The sequence below is a fragment of the Nymphaea colorata genome, chromosome 9, assembly GCF_008831285.2.
Source record: "Nymphaea colorata isolate Beijing-Zhang1983 chromosome 9, ASM883128v2, whole genome shotgun sequence".
Taxonomy (NCBI): Eukaryota; Viridiplantae; Streptophyta; class Magnoliopsida; order Nymphaeales; family Nymphaeaceae; genus Nymphaea; species Nymphaea colorata.
The window spans coordinates 16309024-16329732 of NC_045146.1; the positions used below are offsets into that span (position 1 = coordinate 16309024).

General features: G+C 41.6%; 2 protein-coding genes across 2 annotated transcripts; both read left to right on the forward strand.

Annotated features, from left to right (window-relative positions):
* The first annotated feature begins 6391 nt into the window (after nt 1-6391).
* Nucleotides 6392-7963, forward strand: LOC116261074 (transcription factor MYB44). The gene has a single exon (XM_031639681.2). The coding sequence runs from the start codon at nt 6535-6537 to the stop codon at nt 7537-7539; it is 1005 nt and encodes a 334-aa protein (XP_031495541.1). The 5' UTR covers nt 6392-6534; the 3' UTR covers nt 7540-7963.
* A 7278-nt stretch (nt 7964-15241) lies between these two features.
* Nucleotides 15242-19690, forward strand: LOC116259857 (uncharacterized). Its single transcript, XM_031637814.2, has 2 exons — nt 15242-15710; nt 19029-19690. The coding sequence occupies exons 1-2, from the start codon at nt 15447-15449 to the stop codon at nt 19302-19304; spliced, it is 540 nt and encodes a 179-aa protein (XP_031493674.1). The 5' UTR covers nt 15242-15446; the 3' UTR covers nt 19305-19690.
* The last annotated feature ends 1019 nt before the right edge of the window (nt 19691-20709 follow it).

Here is a 20709-nt window from a genome sequence, read left to right on the forward strand (position 1 = left end):
AAAGTCCATCAAATTCCCAAAAGAAGCTACAGAAAGTGAGGTTTTGATATATATGTCCAACATCAGTGCAACAAACTCGTCGAATCAAGGCCCTTCTTAGTCCTCTCCAGCTCATGCTCTGGTGAACTCTTGTTCAATCACTTTTTATCTAATAAAAAAATAGCTTGATGGCTGGTGCCATAATCTAATCTGTACTTTATTTGATGTTTCTTAATGTTATTTGTAGGTGGATTTGTTTATATAAGTCTATTTGAGTTGGAAGCTATGTCACATGGATACGACGACTAAAAGAATACGAGACATAAGAGAGAGAGAAGGGACATAGCACTAAGTCGAGCCGCTAATAGAGAAAGTCGTCACTGTTTGTGGAAAGCAAAGAAAGTAATCGCTTAGATATGAGCACGAATTTCAAACTGTCTTTCTGCAAGTGAGCAAGAGGGTGCGGAGACAAAACTCCCCATGTTTCCCTTGTTACTGAAATCCAAGGTTGTGTCGATGTTTGGTGTCACACAAAGGTATAGTTACCGATGAAAATCAAACATTTGCGCCCTCTTAAGCTACCACATCAAAGGGAGGGAGGCGTTTCAATAATTCCGCAAAAGTTACATTGTACAGTTCACTTTTGTCCTTATAATGGGCAATTTTACTTTTTTTCACTTTCTCATGTCAAAGGTAATTTGGTCATTTTGAGCATCTGGGTATTTTTTTAATCTCTTGAAGACACAGTTTGGTAAAAATATCGCCTAACCTTAGCCTTTTATATGCAAAAGGAAAAAGAAGATTGTCGGTTTGATAATTTTATTCACAAGTCACTGATAAACCTTAATGTGGATTTGGATGATAATGTTGACAGTTTAAGCTACTTTTGGGGAGACAAAGCGTCCGTGGATGATTGTGTCGAAACCAAATTTGATGTACATTGCGCCAAACACGACTGTGGGACTAGTATGATTTGTTATGTGCCCAAAACCTAAACATTAATTGAAACCAATTAACTGCTGATTACTTCTTCATGACAAGGACTTCTCAAAAGAAAATTAGTCAATATATTATGTATTTATTGCTGTTATTGAAAAAAATGAGGAATCAAAAGAAGTGAGAGAAAATGACATGGAACGAAGAGAGAGGGAGTTGAGTTGGTGTTCCTTGTTGGGCTTATAGAACACACCAATCCGGTCGTAAGATCTGTCTAATAATCTATCAGGGGTCTGCCTAACCAAAGATTGACAATCTAGATAAAGAAAAGTCATGTATATATAATATATATGTGAGAGGTTGTTGAAACAATTTAATGTATGAAGTCTGTCCACCTGACTAGGAGATTGAGTCGAGGTCAATAGTTTAATCCTGACGGTGAATCTCTTGGCATAAACTAGTGGTGCTCTGCCTAACCTCAGCCCGCTTTAGACAGAGAAGGTCATCCCATTCAAACAGTGTGAGATTGCGGGTGGTGTTTGAATGGGCCATCCCATACAAACAGTGAGTGAGTGTGTTGATGGAGGCCAACAAGTAAAGGTAGGAATAGAATTAGCTCCCCTGTCGCGAGCCCGCTACCCGACGGGCGACCGTGCTTCGGCCGAGCCCCCCCCCTCCCTTTTTTATAAAGCCAATCCACCGCAACCAACAACATGCACATGTAATTTATGAAGACGATCCTGCTCTCGTAGTTTAATCCACCTGCCGGGACGACCTTCATCACCATCCACTCAAAACAACGCCTACGCCTCGCTTGTTGGCGCAAGCAAGGCATCTGATCTGATCTCCCTAAACAAACCTCCACTCCCCATCAATTATTGCACCTCTTCTTCATCAGCAAGGCAGCTGTTTGGAAAATGAAATCCCGGAGATTAATTATCCCTCCCGCTAATGTGGGGTCAGGCGGCAGTGAACGGGTCAACGGCCTCGTCGGTCCTGGGGAAGGAAGCGAAGGGCGTAGAGGTAATTTGGGGGTGAGGGAGGGCATATGCTGCCAGCTGCCATGCGGATCTCGAGGGAGGGAGGCTCGGAGCTCCCTTGTCCGGGAGCGGGAAGTGGGGGTCAGGCTGGCAACCCGATGACGTGGCGGACGTCAGAAAGCGGCTGGTGTGGGGACCGAGCCGAGAGTGGCTAACCGTTTCGGGAAACGCCGCGCCTGCCACGTGTACCCGCGGTCTCTGCCGGAGGCAGCAGCCTAAGACGTCCACGTCGGTTGCTTGATGACGTGGACCGTCGCTCATCCTCCACCGTCCGATCGCGTACCGCTCTTCAACCAATAATAGATGAGAGAGAGAGAGAGACAAGAGAAAATAAAAAAAAGGAAAAAGAAGAGGAGACGTCTCCTCCGCTTGGCCGGCGCACGTGCGGTGGCTTCGTACGGGGTTTCGTGGAACATGTCGTTCCGTGTTTTTCTTTTTTCCTTGAGGCTTTTTCTTTTTCGTGGTTTTTTAATTTTATCAAAACCAGCTCCCCCGTGCATTCGACATGCATTGATTGCATCACATAACATGGATGCCGACCACACACATATATTTTTGTGCCTCGGAAAATAGTGATAAGGACGAAGGCTGAAAGATTTCCGCGTGTTCTGAGTTCAAAACTTTTCGCCGGGATCGTTGGTAAAGAACGATGCTCATCGCTTTCGCTTTTGAGCCGCAAAATATCAAATTTTGTAACATAACATTTTGATTTTGAATATTGTTTCATTAGTAGATGGTCGGGTGTCAATTATTTGTTGATATTCCTCGTATTGTTTCTTTTCCTCGCAGCACGGCACTTGAAGTCTAGAAGCTACCGTTGGTGCCGGAAAACAAAAAGAGTCGACGGAAGTGCGACTGTCTTTTGGGAAAAGAGAGACGAAAGCAAGCCGGAGAGAACCGAAAGCGAGAGGCCCTTCCGTGGGAAAACGCATTAAAGTTTGCGCCGGAAGTGAATTTTGGTTTTCCCCTTCTTTTAAAAATGCCCAACAGTAAACTGCCGGGAACGTGACATTCATGTGGGCTTTCAGTCATCTTCCGGGAGAGGGGGACTGCTTTGTCCTCATTCTTTTGGGACAATGACGCGCCCGCTTCCCGCCTTCGCTCCGAACCCAGTGAGAGCAACCTTCGGCGTCCGACGCCGTTGGTTTAGTAGATCGTCCGATATCTCGTTGTCGACGTCCGCAGCTAAGCACTTCAACATCATTGACTCTCAGTCTTGTCAATTTCTGAATTGCCACAGCCTCGCTTTCTTCTTCTTAAAAGCAAGTTTTAAATTATGTTTAAAAAGTAAAAGAAAATTTCCATCCGTTCAAAATCATCCGCCGACAACGAATAATCTCTAGTGGAGACTTGTGAACTTGTTGTTAATATGTTATCTGAATGTTATATTTATGCGTACCATGGTTAATATCAGAGTAAATTCAATTCAAATGAATTTGCAACTGCTTGGATGAATTAATCACGCGACGAGTGAACAATTCAAAGACTAATTATATATATATATATGTCTAGAACGAGAGAATAGATGATAAAAATGATAATCGAGAGGTCATAATGCTACTTTATGCAGATCAGTTAGTAGTCTAAGTCCGATCGGACGCGTGCTTAACTTGGATAACGATTTTTACCTTAAATGCAGTAGGTCGGCCAACTTTCTTATGACTTGGGATTTTAGAAATTGAAAACAGGTATTACTGACGAAACGGTATTCTCTTTCCGGCAGAAAACCCCTGAAACAGCATATAGAGAAGATCTTCATACCTCAATAATTTCTCACAGGCATCAGGTCCGCTAAGTGTTTCATACGAAACTGGTGAATTGATATAAGAATAGATGGTTATAACGGCTCTGAGTACACATTTTATTTAACATATTATAAACATACAACTTTTAGCTCGTATGCAATCAGTTTATGTATCAATTTTTTCTGTTGAAATAAAAAAAGCATTGATATGCAAAGTTGAAGCATAATAAAAACACTTCTTCCCATTCACTCAATTCAATTAAATAGTAAAAAAGAAGTATGTAAAATATTGGAGCTACTATGATTTTCCATCGAGGTGGGTAGATGCGGATATGAATATGAGTCGGAGGTTGGTGGGAGGAATCCAGATATAGGAAGGGTTAGGCGAGCACGCCAAACCAATTCCCAAACGGCCAGGTCCAAAGCAGTGAAATTAGATCCACACGGAACCTGAGGAGGTACCTGAAAACCGACGGAGGACATGTCGGTCATTTCGCGCGGGGGGTCGGCGTGAGAGCGAACGGTCAAAGAGGGCGGGCGGACACGTGTACGTCGAAGAAGAGGCGGTTCGTGCGAGGAGTCACCGTCGACAGCTGTCTCCTACAACCGTTCGCTACCTAACCGTTGCACGCCCAAAGTACGGCTCTCTCTCTCTCTCTCTGAACTTTCTTTTTTGAAATTTTTTTGGTGTTTCTCCCTCTTTGCCGTTTTTTCTGTTTCTCTCACTACTGCTTCACTCTGGTGTGCGTGTAAAACCGGCAACTGCCCGTCGCGCTGATCTGGCAACCAGCTGCACCGACATCAAAATTTCAGGTGAAAAAGGAAGAGGTTATTTTTGAATCCAGAGGCCGAGGGAAATTACTTTTTACAGTCCGGGGCCGGTCACTCCTGGAGAGAAGCGCGGTAAGTTAATTAGCTCTCGCTTATCCAGCTGCGGCAAATCGAGAAAAGCTTGGAAATTCGATTTAGTTTTCTCTTCCCGCTTACCTTTCCCCTTTTCCAGATATTCAAGTCGCGAAATGGATAAACTCAGACTACACTTGCATTATCGTTGAAGCGTAATTTTCTCCAAAACAGAGATAAAAGTGCAAATGCTTTCGCTTTAATCATCTCATTATATCCGGAACCGAGATAAGTTGTTCAAACTCTTCCGTTTTGATCTTTGCTCTTTGCAGTTGAGACGATAAATGACAACCGTTGGATATTTATCTCGGAAGGACGGATGAACGAGACCTGCGAGAGAACCTTCGAAGAGAGCAAAACCTATTGAAATCTCTAGCTTGAACGCCATTAACTCTGGAAACTCGACGCTTGGAATTGAAGGACTTTCCCTGTTTTTTCTTCCTTCTCGAACGGAAGATCGGACAAGCAATTAGGTCATCCAGAAGACATCGTACAATGCTTCCAAACGCAGGCCCGTGAGTTTGATTCGAACCGCCGAACCGATAAGAACGATCGAAAAAAAAAAAAAAATATTACAGGAATCATCAAACGAGGCAGATGCACAGGAAGTCGCAATTTAAAATAGGAGGGATGAATTCGAACCGGTGGGTACGTCGGAGGGGTGACCCTTATTTTTCTTTTTCCGAGTCCACCGGCTGCGATTCCGTGTGGCTCCTCCCCCCCCCCCCACTGATTCCCAAGCGCCATTCTTCCCCGATCCGTACGACCCCACCAGGGGCAGTGTGGTCATTGAGCAAATAAAATGGGAGTGAAGCCAGGAGGAAGGTACGTACCTGCCAGTACAGTGCAGTGCAGTGCAGTGCAGAGAGAAAAAAGGGGGGAAGGAGAATTATATGCGCCCTTCGCCCCTTTCTCTCTCCACCGTCCCAATTTTTTAAAGTTGTTTTATTTCAAAATTTCCAACAATAATTAGTGAGGAGAGAGAAGGAGGAAGGTGCGAGGAAGGAGAGTCGTCTAGAAGGCCGCGCCTCCTCTCCCTCTCCGACGAGTAGGATAAAGCAAGTGTGCGTGCGTGCGAGCGAGCGAGAGTTCGCAAAGCAAAAAACCGAAAAAAAGGAAGGAAGGTGGTACGAAAGAGCGGGCGGGAGGAGAAATGGGCAATTTCGGATTCAGTACAACTGCTTCCTATGTATTCCCATATAGAGGCTCATTTTTATTCTCAAAGTCGTATAAAGGCCCGTCCGCAAACAAAGGCAGGGGAGGGGAGGTATAAGTAAAAACGAGAGAGGCTAGGGCCACTGGAAAGGATTTATGAGTAAAGCGGTGGTGGTAGGAATGAAAAAAAAGGAGGAGGGGGGAGCCGTTGGGTGGGTGGCGTCCTCGTGGGCAGGTGTACAGGCTGGCCTGACAGGAGGGCAGTAATGATCCCGCCCTCCGATTCGGCGACCCTCGCCTTTGTCGTTACTCGCCAGTTCACCTCCACCCTTTTATTTAACTCTCTCAAAATAAAAATCAAAAAAATAAAATAAATAAAAACTGATTCCGATAAGAAGAAGCGGGAGAAAACGAAGCCCAAAAAGGAAAAAAAAAAAAAAAAGATCTCAAAGGAAATGCTCTCCAGCCTGGCTTAGTCAAACTCAACACCCATCGTCTCTCCACGTGACGACGCGTGTCCCGTCGACAGTTATTCGTAAGCAACCGCACTCCCGCCCGCTACCGGTTACCCTCTTTTCCTCTCTTTCCGCTAACGGCTAGGGCGCCCCACTTATTTATACCCGACGCCCCCGACCTCTCCCATTCGCTTCTTGTGTGAGAGTAACCATTTCTTCCTTCTTGCTCATCTTACAGCGGCTTTCTCGTTTTAATCTTGGAATTTTTGAGGGATAGATAAAAAAAAAAGAACCGGAGAAGGAGAAGAAACTGGTAGACAAGATGGCAGCAACGGCAGCTGCAGCAGCAATGGCGGTGGGGATGAGTAGCAGTAATACTAGCAGTGGGAGTGGTGGGAGAGGAGGGGAGGTGGTGGATCGGATAAAGGGACCTTGGAGCCCCGAGGAGGATGAGGCCCTGCAGAGGTTGGTCGAGAAGCACGGCCCCAGGAACTGGTCCTTGATCAGCAGGTCCATACCCGGACGCTCCGGCAAGTCGTGCCGACTCCGGTGGTGCAACCAGCTGTCGCCGCAGGTGGAGCACCGCGCCTTCTCGCCGGAGGAGGACGCCACCATCGTCGCCGCACACGCGCAGTTCGGCAACAAGTGGGCCACCATCGCCCGCCTCCTCTCCGGCAGGACCGACAACGCCATCAAAAACCACTGGAACTCCACCCTCAAGCGCAAATGCGCCACCTCCGATGCCCTGGTTTCCGCCGGCGCGCCCCCGGCCAAGCGCTGCCACAGCTCGAGCGGCGGCGCAGCTGGCTCCGCCGCGCCAGCTGGCGGTATTCTCTGCCTCAGCCCCGGCAGTCCGTCTATCTCCGACGTGAGCGACTCGAGTTTGTCCCTGTCCACCCCGCCGCCCCCGCCGCCGCCGCCGCCGTCGAACGTCTTCCGGCCGGTGGCGAGGCCGGCTGTACCGCCACCGCCGTCTGCGGTTAATCTGGAGACGGAGAGCTCCACGAACGATCCGCCCACCTCGCTCAGCCTCTCCCTCCCCGGCGCCCAGGCCGATTCGTCCGATTCCGGCTCCGCGAGATCGCCGGTTAGGAATACAAATCCGCCGGCGGTCTGGCCGTGCAGCAGCGGTGGCGATCTCGGCGCCTTCGCGGAGAAGGCGGTGGTGTTCGGGCCGGAGTTCCTGTCACTGATGCAGGATATGGTCGCGAAGGAGGTGCAGAAGTACATGTCGGTGATTCAGATGAACGGCGGCGGTTTCGATCCGGCGGGTTTCGGGATGAGGAGCGCGGCCGTTAAGAGGATCGGCGTCAGCAGGCTGGACTGAACACACGAAGATTCCAACTTTTCTTTGACTTGGTCCGTGAGAGATTCGCTGTACAGAGAAATGGCGGAAGAGGAAGAAGAAGAGAGATGGAATGAAAAATCGGTGTTTGGTTAAGTGCCATTCGAGGAAGTTTCTTTTTTGTTCTGCCATCATCGTCGCCTTCGCCATGATCACTAGCACTCTAGTGATGCTTTAAATTTCCTTTTCTTTTCTTTTTGCTCATAATCTTTCTGATAAGAGGAGAAAACGGAGACCTTCGTTGCTGTATAAAAACTGGAGAAAAGGGGATGAAATTTTCCATGCAAGAACACCCAAATGTGAAAAAAAAAAACCGAGAGAAAAAATTTGATATATATGATGCATTGAGCATTTGCCCATGAAATTTTCTTCAAAATAAAGAGGACTACTGGACTGGTTTCACTGATCCGAGCAAAGATTCTTACTTTCTTTTCTGTTGCAATCTTCGAAATTTGGTGCAGGGCAAGGAACCCCATATTAGAACAAGGAAAAATGAAATATAAAAAAAACCCAAACGGGTGCCCCATGTCTAAGATTGGTGATGACTGCCAATAAGGGTTCCGTGTTCCGTACACCTGGCTTTTTAGGTAGCTGGTTCTCATTTACATCTTCCATTCGAAATAATTTTCTTCGCTTAATCTGGTAGAGATTTCTTTAATTCCTTCTCGCCAACCAGCTTTTATTATTACACTATTGTTTCTCAGCTTTCAATTTTCGGATTACAATACAAACGTTGGTCCATTGAAAAACCATGTTATGGAAGAGAATAAAAACGATTAGAGGTGATTCATCCATGAAACCCACACACAAATGTTTTCTAGTGATCTTTGTGAGTCTGTTCAGGATGCGGAAGGCCAAGGAGCCGTCTCTATCCATGCAATACAGCTGTGGTGTCTCCGCGTAATTTTTCAGAAACAAAAGAAATGTAAGGTAAACAAAAGAAAGTGAGATGGGTGGCAGACCGGCAGGCATCCACTCATCAAGATAGCGACCTCACAGAAGACCAAAATCAGCACGGCCAAGTCTTCCCCTCTGAGTTGCAGTTTCTCTGCGCAGTTAATCCAAAACAGAAAAAGGCAACGGCTTCCATAGGCCGGAGAAATAGTTGGTTTTCTATGAAATTAGAAAAGAAAAGATGGTAACGGAGAAGAGGGGGATTATGGTTGGTTTCTCTTATCCCTGCACTGTTGATTTTTGAGAACAGACGGTTAACGGTGGAGCTTCCGGACTAGGACGAGCGTTTCCTCCGGTGGATGACAGTCAAATTAGTTGTATGGTGGGAAAAAACAATCTGAACAATTGAACTGAAGAACTCTTTTTTTTTCTCAGTAATACGTTACAGAGAATAAGAAGAAGATGATGTTGGTAGCCTCTGTGCCTTTGTTTCTTTTCTTTTCATTTCTTTTCTCTTCTCAGTTGGCTGATGGCGCCACTCCGCGGAATCCTTATCGGAACGACTACCACAATAATCCCTTGGAAGATCGGATGCTCGGTTGGCTAAAGCAACTTCTCACCTACCATGGAATTCAAACCTCATTAAAGCTGCAGATTTGTGACTTAACCACAGTGTGCCCCTCAGTTTTGGTGTTCATTAAAGACGAAAGTGACTTTTATGGAAACCATTCAAATGTTTTGATATTTTGGTGGGGGCGTTGCAGATACAACTGTGCAACTCGTAGTTAAAGGTATTGAAGGCTCGGTATCATCTTGGTCATAAACAGATTGTTGGACCGAGTGGACAGATGAGGCCAGCTTGAATGGCCCATTGTTAGAAGTCCAGCTAGCGGATGAGCAAAGATGTAACTGTCTTTGCAGTTTCTTTTCTCGCTCTTAATGAGAGAGATTTCCTTTTTCGAACTGAAAGCTTCGGATTCACTGCAGAAAAACAAAAGAAGCGGGGAATTCAAGTAGAGTAGTCCCCCAACGGCAAAGGCTGAAGATCACAATGCCCCTAATCAAATCCTCGTTCGCCGGCCGCCGGAGACCGTCGGGTGAGTCCAGTTAAGACCTTCAATTAAGTGCAGGGAAGGAAGGTTTGATTATGAGGTCATGCGCCCTTGGCTGCACAGTGGAAGTGATTGGGAAGTGGGTATCAAATCCAGATATGCACCAATTTTACCTTCCAAAAGGAACACATCCCATGGCGTTGTTAAAGCCATATAAAATCAATGCGACATAAATCTTGTAAAATTTTATCTTCCATGTTTCTGACACCCAGAAAGTTAATGTTGCAAAACTGAAGAAAAGCCTTATTTTAAACCATAACCAACTTACATATGAGTTACATTGATTTGCATTGAGTTGAGATGGATGATGGGATAGATTTGGTCTTTTGAGTTGACTTGAGAGTTGAGACGGATCGACCACATATCAATTTGGGTTCTGCGATCTTTGACCTTATTGAACGGCGTTGGCGTGATTGGAAACCGGCTGTCATCTCTTTCTTTAAGGTTTTCGGCTCATATATATATTATGTTTACTAACCATTGTTCATGTTAAGTAACTAAAAGTTAGTTTTTTGTGCAGCAGAGTAATAAAGAGAATAGTGAGGGATCTTAAGGTTGTAGTTGTTAGCATTTAATTTTTTCCCTTAAAAGTCAAAACTTTTGCATTATTTGAGATTAATGTAAACACTTGCGATGAAATTTTGTACAAGACGACTTTTTACCATGTGATTTCTGGTCTATTTCAGATACTTAAGTTTCTCTTCGCTTAAAAAAGCAGATTTAAGGATAGAAACATTCAACTTTAACTTATTTTATATGTTACTTCAGTTCATAATTATTAACTCTTACAAGTTTGGATTAATTAAAGAATATAAAAGACTATTAAAAAAAAAGAAATACACACATAGGGAAAGAGAAAGAATCGTCAGATTATGCCTCCCGTCCGTGCCTTCTAATGTTTTAAATCATTTTTCATAAATCTATCTATTCAGGTAGATGCGAGAAAGCATAAGAATGTCAAAAAGAAAAACTTAGAAAATCTAATCTTCAAATGGAACTTTATGAGTTTAAAAGGTGAAAACCATTAATTCTTATTTTGAAAGTTTTGATTTGTGCACCTCACTTGCATAAATTTGATTTTTTTTAAATTATTAAAAAATTTAAGGAGTTGTTTAGGTAACAACCCAAAACCAATTTTTAGAGTGAAAAAATGATTTTGCTTCCAAAATGCCATTTTAGGAGCGTTTGAATAATAGAAAAATAAGTTTTGCTAAATCAAAGAAAAGTAAATTGAGAAACATAATTGATCGTCTCTTTAATAGAAAAAAATAATAATAAATTGAGAAACATAACTGATCGTATCTTCAATAGATAACATCGTATAATTATTCAGCCGACATGTTTTGAAAAAAAACTTTATATAAATGCGAAGCACGGTGACGCATGACGGACACCAAACGGTTGGAAGATGGGAGCGTCGCCGATGGGCCGCCTCACGAGAGCATCAGCGGCGGCATGTGGTGAGATGGAATCATCTGCCGGGGATGGGACGCCTGCGGGGCACAACAACAGCCCGAACTGGCCTCCAACAAATTGCTGGGCCAAAAGTATGGCCTCCCCCTTATTGCTTTCTTCTCCCTCCATTATTTCTTTCCTTTATTTGTCAAACACCCTCCCTTTTCCGTCTCCTCTACGCGGAGATGGCAGTTGCTCATTCAATGCTCATCCGTCACTCCAACTCCAAGCCAACCACAAAATTAATTGGTGCCTCGCCTTCTTGTGAACAGAGTCCTAACTTCGCTCAGTCTTCGTCCCCTTCACATTCATCTCCTTTGTTAATTGTCTTGCCTTTATGTTGTCAGGGGCGAAGAACGTCTGAGCGCAGAAGTCCAAGTCTTCCTCTTCTAGCTTTTTGGTCTTCTGTACTTTGTGAGCCTCGTGATTGGTGCAGGTTACAGAGAAGTCACTGCAGAAGTTGCATCGTTGACGTAAATGTCTGTGACTTGGTATATCGATCATGTAGAAGCAATGAAAATTGACAATACTTCAGGACCTTAGGTTTGAAGCGGTGACTTCGTAAACATGTAGCTTCTTTTTCTTGCTGACCACTGTCAGAGTCTTGCTTTGAATCTTGTTGGTCAAAATGAATAACCTTCTGGGATGATTGGTACCTAAATTGAGCAAGTTTTCCGGAAGATTGTTGTCGTTGGACATGTTTAGACGTGCTAACTATAACTTTGTGAAAGCTTCAAGGCTCTGGAGCAGACAAACAATTTGTTCATTTAGTAGGTTCAGGGGCTTCTTCATGGCAAACAAATTAAGAGACTCATATTCATGTCAAGACCATGGTTTGGTCATTTGTCTAAGTAGACAAAAGTTCATCAGTATAGATGCCTTTGAGGGCAGCCATGTACTCAACAGTAGCTTTTTCCTTTGCGAAGGGATTGCAGCTTTGGAAAAGCGATGTTCTTGTCGTTGGGAATCTAAAGCAAAGTGTCCCTCAACTGCAAACCATTGTTGAGCCTAACTTTAAACGCCAATGGCAAAGAATGTACCAGTTCCCCACCCTTGCAAGAAGCAACATGACTTTTGCTAAATTTATGGCATTCATAGTTTGCGCACCACTTCCTTTATCGATGTCCGTTTGGAGGTAGTACTACTCTTTACTATGAAGTATGAACCCTTCTGCAAATCTTAGTTTTCTGTCAAGTTGTGCCTTCCATGACAGGTGAGGTGATTAAAATTTCTCAGATTAATTAAGGCAAAATTTTGCAACATTTAATGCAGCAATTGGTAAGTATATGTTGATTTGAGTCGTGGAAAAGGAGGATGTGTTTGAGTGGGATGCCATAATGAATGATGACGCTTATGGTTCTGAGCTTAATAGAACATGCACAAGAAGTACACGGAATAAAACAAAGATGACAGTAAAGGAGGGCACCCATTTAGGTGGTTCAGCTAATAGTACCTGCATTGATGTGCATAGTGATGCTGCTTATCAATCATCGATTGTAAGCAAACATTATCCGTCACTGTACTGTATGGAGATTGTTTTCTCCCACAGCCTCTGAATCTTCTGTTAGTGTGTATGATATGTTTTAATAATGTTTCTGCTGCCTTTGGTTTTGTCCACTTTAATGGAATGATCGCAGGGATCAAAAGTGAGATTCTCCAGTAGATTTGCACTTACCATCTGTATCTGACTTATCATGTTGATGTTGAATCATACTAATTTGGCAGGACTCGGAGCCACCACTGCATGGCATTGTGTGGTGGTAAACACTTTTTCCACTGCTAAAGGAGATAACCACGATCAGGACAATGGTAGCCAAACTCTTCCCCTGCGATTTTTTGGAAGAAGTCATCATCTGTAACTCGTAATTAATTGTGAGAAAGAAAGTTCCTTACAAAAGCGTTGATTAATTGGTAAATCAGAAGTGGTTAATCTGTCTGATCCAATAAAATGGTTACTTACATTCTTTTAAAATTCGAATTGTTAAGTAGATATACATTTTTGAGCATTACTACTAATAACTTCAGCTATAATATTGAATCTGGAATTTTTTTTATTCTTGGGTTCAATTAAGAAGCAAACATTGCTGCTGGAGATAGGCTTGTTAGGTAAAGATTGCCACATTAATATCCGGACAAATCTCTTCCTTTTGGAATACTAACAGATGCACCACGTTATCGTTTCCCTATATTATCAATCAATCAAATGACTTTAATCATAAACAACAACCATGGTGATACTTTCTGCATATCATTATCTTGATATCTTTCAAAAGCCAGCTGATATTATTAGCAAAATATCATGATATTTTCAAAATGCCAACAAAACGCTGAGTACTGAAGTAACACCTTCATATTATTGACATTTAGCGTGATATTTCCGTGAGAAATCTTTTGATAAACAAGTCAGCTTGTGTCTTCTTCTTTTCTTATGAATTTATACTTCATTTTCTTCTTTAAAATTTGGAAAATATTTTTTTTTTCAGGTCTTCTCTTTGTTTGTTTCTTGACGTCTGTTCTCTTTAGAAAAGCCAGACCATGATGGGAATTTTCAAGAGAAACCTGTATCTTCAGACGAAGGACAGTGGCTTCATCTGCTTCGCAAGCCTCCACATAATTTTGCTAGTAATACTCTATCTTTGACAACATCAACATCATGAAATGTGATTTACACAAAAATGCCAATATTTAAGGACATGTTTTGTTTTTCGTATATTTTCTTTGATGCACCAAAATCCGAACCATATATCTTTCCAAGCTTATGTGTTTACTTACCTTGGAATCTAATCGACGTCCCAATTAGAAGGGTTTTCAAAAGAATAATACTTAATTAATATCATAATCTCCTTGTCCGTTCCTTGCAAGAATATTCCACATTGAATGGATGGTGACAGATAATGTAGTAGTGGGCTGAAGCTGCTTGTTGCGATCAATATTAAAGTGCCCTTGGTAGCATATTCTCGCAGTATCATCGATTTAATAGTCCTAAATTCAGGCATGCTCTCCTCGCTATCATAAGATCTCCATTTTGTTAATATTAAAGGTGTGTTTGATGACCTCATATCTGATTTAGTCTAGAAAGTAGGAACATGAAGTGCGACATTTACAATGAACAGCTTTTCAAGAGCTTTCCTCATTTCCTCTTAACAAATGAGCACTTCATCTCTGCAATCTCATATATTTGTGCTCGACAAGTCATAACTCAATATTTATGCGTCTTCAAGACACTATGTGCACCACTAACCTAATATATACTCAAAATGCATCAGGATAGATCATGGGGCCTCCAATGGTGCGGTTCGGCATTGGAAACAATAATAAACTGTTTCATAATCTACTCTAATGATTTAGATAGGTTCCTAGAACATTATAACATAGTGTTCAAATGAAGCTACCCCAAATTTTAAGGTAGCTGTATGAAACAATTTGTTACTATTTCTATTGTCAAACAACTTTTTTGGATCATCCTATTGAAGGAGCTGTTTGGCTCAGATTTATTTAATCATGCATTCGAGTTTGAGTTCTACCAGTTGGGTTTGGTAAATAAAATGCAGTCTAGTTGTTTACGAGGGATTTGCACTGGATAGTGTGAGAGCTGGTTGGCGGTTGGTTTTCATTTTGAGTTATTGAAGCGTCAACTCTATATGTTGTAAAAAGGAGTGATTGATGCCCAAGTTCAAGTGTGGCAAGTAAAGTATTCTCAAACATTAAAAGCATGCTCTGTACTTTGAAGTATGACTGGACGAGGGGTTGGGTGGAAGTTTCAACTCTCTTCTAAGCAGTAAAATAAAATACTCCTCTTACTTACTAGTTATGAGTCAGATCCAGATTTAATATGCAGAAAATTAAGGTTGGGTGTCAGGTCAAGTACTCGACAGGTACCCGACCCAATTCGGGCTCGAAAAAAAGGCACCGAACCAGCCCGACTATGCCCAGTTCAGCCCGATAAAATTTTTTAATACATATTTTATTGATTTTTATATATAATTATAATAATTTATTACAATTAATATTATTTATATTAAATATATAAGTTTTTTAATTTAATCAAGTCGAAGCCAGGTTTGAATTTTAGGTGTCGGACCAAGGTTGAGCTCAGGTTTTGGGTGTAGGTGTAGGGCCGATCCAAACAGAACTCCACATCGAGCCGGGCTAGGCGGAGCCTTACATAAAATGCTTCCAACTTCCAAGCCTGATCTCGTCGGGTTAGATCGGCCAGATTCACTTTCGGATCCGAATCTTAACCGAGAAGGGTCACTTGATTCACTTCATCGTGTCTGCGCGCGCGCGAGAGAGAGGCACTGAGAGATCGGAAGACTGTAGAAACCCTAAACCCTTAAAACATTGGAATGGAAGCGGAAAAGCTGGAAGAGGGGAAACCAATGGGATTCTCAATGTGGTAGTGTGAGGGAAACAATTAAGGTTTCGACGATGTCTAGGTTGAAGAGCGGGCCGGAATCGGATTGGAAGATGATTCCGGCGCCGGATCAGAAGAACCTCCCCACTTCTTCGGCTTCGGCGGCGGCGGTTGTTCCATCCGAAACAAACGCTCTGGTAGAGTACAGTAAACCAGTGCTGAAGGAGGAGGAAGAGGATCTCGAAGTGAAGCTGCGACGGATCATAGACCACGTCCCCGTTCGCGTGAGCAATACCTCCGGCAGCTCCGCCGGCTCTGGTTCCGGCGACTTCCATCAGGTTCGTCGACTCTCGTTTAACTTAGCGGAATTTCGCTTCTTTTTGGAATTTAGTGGCCTAGAATGGTTTGGGATATCTGCTGTCCTTGTTATACAAATGACAAAGCTAGCTCTGAAATGGGTTATGACATTGCGTGTTCTTTATTGCAATTGAGTCTTGTTGAATAATTTTACCTCTTTAGAATGGGATTGCTCTATAGAGGTCGTATTATTGAATGAAGAAAGTCCATGCATTTGTGAGTTTGCCTGCTTCTGTTAAATTGGCAGATGAATTTCTTTCAGACAATGAAGAGAAAAAACAAATTGAGAAACTTTTAGAGATACAAAACAGCTACTTGTTTTAGAGTTGTCTTTGAAGCTTTGTTCCTATGGTAATTTGGTTCGCCGAATATTTCGAGCCTCCATTGCTCATACGTAATTCTTCTTTCCCTTATGTCTTCTTTTTTCTTTGCAGAGTGATAACCTTGTTCATCGTTTCCTGTGACTGTAAAGTCTATGCCAAAAATCATATGCTCAATCATGCACTAGCTTGCGAATCGGGTCAGCAACTGTGCGCCTAATGACTTGATTATTTATCCTTTACTGTATAGACAACTAGTTAAGAATGAAAAAGTTTTTAGTGCTAGATATTCGGCCCTGTCTATTTAAAATGTTCTAATTATGCGTATTTTGAAGGATGAAAGCTTTTTTGTCTACGTTTAGGAACCTTTTGTTTTGTTTTGTTTCTTTTTTGGTGATGACAAGCAACCCTCTGAGGATGCCGCCACCTAGTCAGCGTACTCTATGTAAGTCCCGTATGAGGCCTTATCATTGAGCTTACGAGGACAATGCCATGGGAAAGCTCTGGGAGCAGAGTCGTGGGGTTTGATACTTGTTTCATGATGTTCAACTGAGCATCCTTCGCCACTCATTCCTTAACACCTTCTCTCCACCTACGATCATGAGACACTTTCTTTGTTGTTACTAAGAAGTCCAATATATGAATTCAAAATGAAAAACAATGAAGGGCGTGATTTTGCTTTCATTTGTTGTATACTTGTATTACATCAAAAACAGTAAAAGCGCATCTGATTCTGAATACCCTTGGATCTCGAATCCAAATAATTGTAGATCTTGGGGTCCTGAGTCCTACATTTTCTGATCTTGGGATATTAAGAGAGATTAAATCATTGTTACAGGATTGGATTTATGATTCCATGTTTGATGCTGATTTCTGACTGCACCAATATGAACTAAACTTTAGCCATCTTTCATCAAACTTGAGAGGTGAGTTCTTTTTGGATTTTTGCTATATACAACAGAAAACCTATAATGGTGCACAAGAGTTGGCAACAGATGAAAAGTCATGAATAGCTGGCTTGATGCATAATAGTCAACTTATTGGACCTCTTAGTATACGAGGGGCAACCATTAAAATTAATAAAAGCTTTTGACTATGTTGATGCTATTGTTAATAGCACGTCTTAGTTATGCTTTGATGCTATTTCCCACTTACAGATCAGAGTTTAAGAATAAACTTCGGTATTAATATTATATATTTATTTTTAATAATTAAACTATAAATATCACTGTAACTAATGAAAGCCTCTTGCAGTGAACAGATACAAGAGTATAATTGTGAATAGCAGGCTGCGTGCAACCTAATGAACCTCTTAACATATGAGGGAAAACAATTTATGATTAACAAAAACTTGTGAATATGTCAACAGAATTGTTAAAACTTAAAAGCATGTCTCAGATCCGTTTTTATGCCATTTGGCCCATTTCCCACTTGTACATGGGAATTTTCAAAGTGGAAGTGGATTCTTGAAAGTAAAATAAAGGTGATGTTTTTAGTATATCATGTTGACATAAATGGCTCTAAGTCATGCATCAGCACTTAAAACATTATTGGATGAAAAGGGAATTTATCAAACCTATTAATCATATGAGGCAGCAAAAGCTTCTTCTGGCTTGCGTTGTGTCAACCAGTATTGTCAAAATCATTTTTGGAATTGAATCAGCCAAGCCACTGATTCTGTAAATCGGGCAATTCAGCAGAATTGGTTGTGAATCAGTACAAAATATTTAAAAGGCCATTCTTTCCAATATATATGTATATATATATAAGAAAAAAATTCTTAAAATTTTTCTTCAAAAGATTAAAAAATGACACGTCAAACTTTTGAATTGGCCACTGAATTGAATTGGTTTGCCACTGATTTAATTTGAATCAGCTGATTCAGATCGATTCTGATTACACTGGTAGCAACGGCAAAGGGAGAACATAATATAAGAGAATATACCATGTCTAATCTTGACTTTACCAAGAAGTTGGAAAAAAAATAAGAGAAGATGTTTCAAAGTAATTGCCAATTGACCTGTCCGTCAATGACAATTTTGCAACAAAATGTGGATCTTTTGTTCAATACATAAGATTGATGTGCTTGGGAGATTCTATGAGGAGGCAAACAGCGAGTTTGAACATACAACCAAAGTGAAGAATTCCCTTCAAAATTTACGTGGGTTGGTAGACCACAAAAGCTTTTGACTTCACCATAGGCTTTCATGCTCTTCGATTCGGCGCTCCTTGAATGCCCTTAAAGTGAGTGAGTGCGCTACTTCAACAGTTTCCTTTTGTTGACAACTTAGACAAGATGCCTCAAGGAAACACATTGGAAGGTTGGAGATTCATCTTCAACTACAAGCAAAAGATCTATCTGTCCCTAATAAGAAGTAAAATTTTCGAAGAAATCTGATCACCAAAAAAGCCATATGGAGGGGTGATGAGACGTACTTTTATAGTCATATTTAGTTCTATAGAGGCCATGGTTGGGAAGTATGCATTTCAACTATCATATTTGAAGCTGTTTGCTTCTCAATGTGTTTGTAACATAAGTACATATTACTTCCAACAGCTGCAACAAGGAAGATGGGACTGGGTTTGCTCCTATCCAGTGGGTTGGCACAATGGCATAGTATGGGAGTGCTTCATGGAGCCTGGTTTTGAGTCTGACTAAAACCTTCTTCATCTCTATCAGTAATACAAGAATATAGATATGTTGGTATCTAGAAGTATTTCACCTCTTTCGCTAATATTATACCTGTGGAACAGACAGCAAAATGAGTTCTTTTGTTTGTCATATTATCTGTTCGTGTCTCCCTATCCATTGCCTTATCTCTCGTATTGTTATCCACCACAATAATTTTCTTGAACAAGGTAGATTTTTGCAGTTTCATATTATAACTTTTTTAGAGTGATTGGATTCATATTGAAGTATTTTAACCTTTAGGCTGCTTGATGCTTAGTTTTTTCTCTTGCATGTTTTGCTTGAAATAGTATCGACAAATGAGACGAAAAGAGCAAGACAGGCTTGCAAGGATGGATGTTGACTATCAGAGGAGGAAAGAACTTGCAGAATTCAATGCAAGGAGAGAGGAAAGGTTGAAAGCTGCTGAGGAAAGGACTGCAAAGAAGCGTCTGAAAAGGCAGAAAAAGAGGCAGAAAAAGAAAGAGAAAAAAAGTAATTCAGATGTTCAGGCTGGAGATATAAACAAAGAATCTTCAACCATGTCTCAAGATGAGTCTTCAGATGGAGGTTCTGGTGATGACTAGGAAGAAAAATAACCACGCTATTCTGCGTTGTGTTTCTCCTGGGAAAAATGTTATTCAGAGAATGTCTTGATAGATGTTCGCTTGTTGGTCGGCTCCAATTTCAGGTGTATAATGTACACATGCACCGCACTTGAATTAACTTCATGCGTCTTCATGGGTGAAGTCCTGGAGGGAAGGTTCCCTTTTAACGCTACCTGGGATGCTTGTTTAATGTTGATCAGGCGAGTAGCTGGATCTCCTTAACATGCATTTTTCTACTTTCTTTGTAGTCTCCATGTTGTTGGCATTCACAAATGACGGCAAAGGCCTTTCACTATGTAACTTATTATCCTGATGTCCTCTAGATACTTTGAAAGTGAATGTCATTTACCAAGTTTTACAGAGCACACGTTGGTTTGCAGGAGGTCTTCTGTTGTGTCATCGTGCTTGAAACCATCACATCTTGCCTGTGACCTTCATTGTTAGCTTGCAGTTTTTGGCTATTGATGATGTCAGTGCTTCCATGTGGTGGCTGCATTTATTATGCTTGTAAATGTTGCAGGTTTATCTAATCAAAGTTAACCATATAGATGTGATTTGGTTGATTTTTTAAAAAACAGCCCTTGATTGGATTTGTGTACAGGATTATCTAGCATTTCAAAATTTTATTGTCGTAGAAGTTTTGCCCGACTTTTGTGATTTAAAGAGCCTTTTTAAAAATGCAAAAAAAGAAGACCAGGTAATCACAACGTTGTCCGCTCCCTGCTTCAATAGGCAACGCATCAATTCTATCAACTTGATTCCAGAACTATTATTGAGGCCCTTTTGTGCTTCAGTTCAAGGTCGGATCTTCTTAACCCTTGGCTTTAAACGTGGCTGAGCTTAGTCCCCTTTTTCATGACTGCCTCAGTCTGAGAGCAGAATAAGCAGCTTGTGGTTGGATTTAGGAAAAAAAAAACAAAAACAACTAAGGCACGCATATGATGGCCCCAGATACCAGCGGCTCATAGCGATGTGGATGAAATGATGAAAGTTTGGAGTTGCAAACTTTATGGAAGGATAAGAAAAATTATTATCAGTGATTGGCAGTAGGGAACTCCATGGTCACATTATCAGTGATTGCATCCTTTTGGTTTATTGATATGAAAGATGACTACAGAGTGTTTTTTTTTTTTCGAGGGAGATGAATACAAGGTCAGTTGGCTTTAATGAATGGAAAAGCTATTCCAGGATTTATTTTTCTTTGAGGATGAATTTTAGCCTTAATTTTAAAGGCAGTTTGTATTTATGATATTACAATATTGCTTCTGCTAACAGCTTAGTAACTAAAAGTTCGTTCATCTAAAATGTTCATTCTTCTGTAATTGAATGAAATAATAATAACACTTTTTGTCTTCAATTTGAGGACAAAAGTGCACCTCACACC

Coding starts and splice junctions, on each gene's coding strand:
- LOC116259857 (XM_031637814.2), top strand. CDS start 15,447: ATGTCTAGGTTGAAGAGCGGGCCGGAATCGGATTGGAAGATGATTCCG. Junction 15,711..19,028: donor GTTCCGGCGACTTCCATCAG/GTTCGTCGACTC, acceptor TGCTTGAAATAG/TATCGACAAATGAGACGAAA.
- LOC116261074 (XM_031639681.2), top strand. CDS start 6,535: ATGGCAGCAACGGCAGCTGCAGCAGCAATGGCGGTGGGGATGAGTAGC.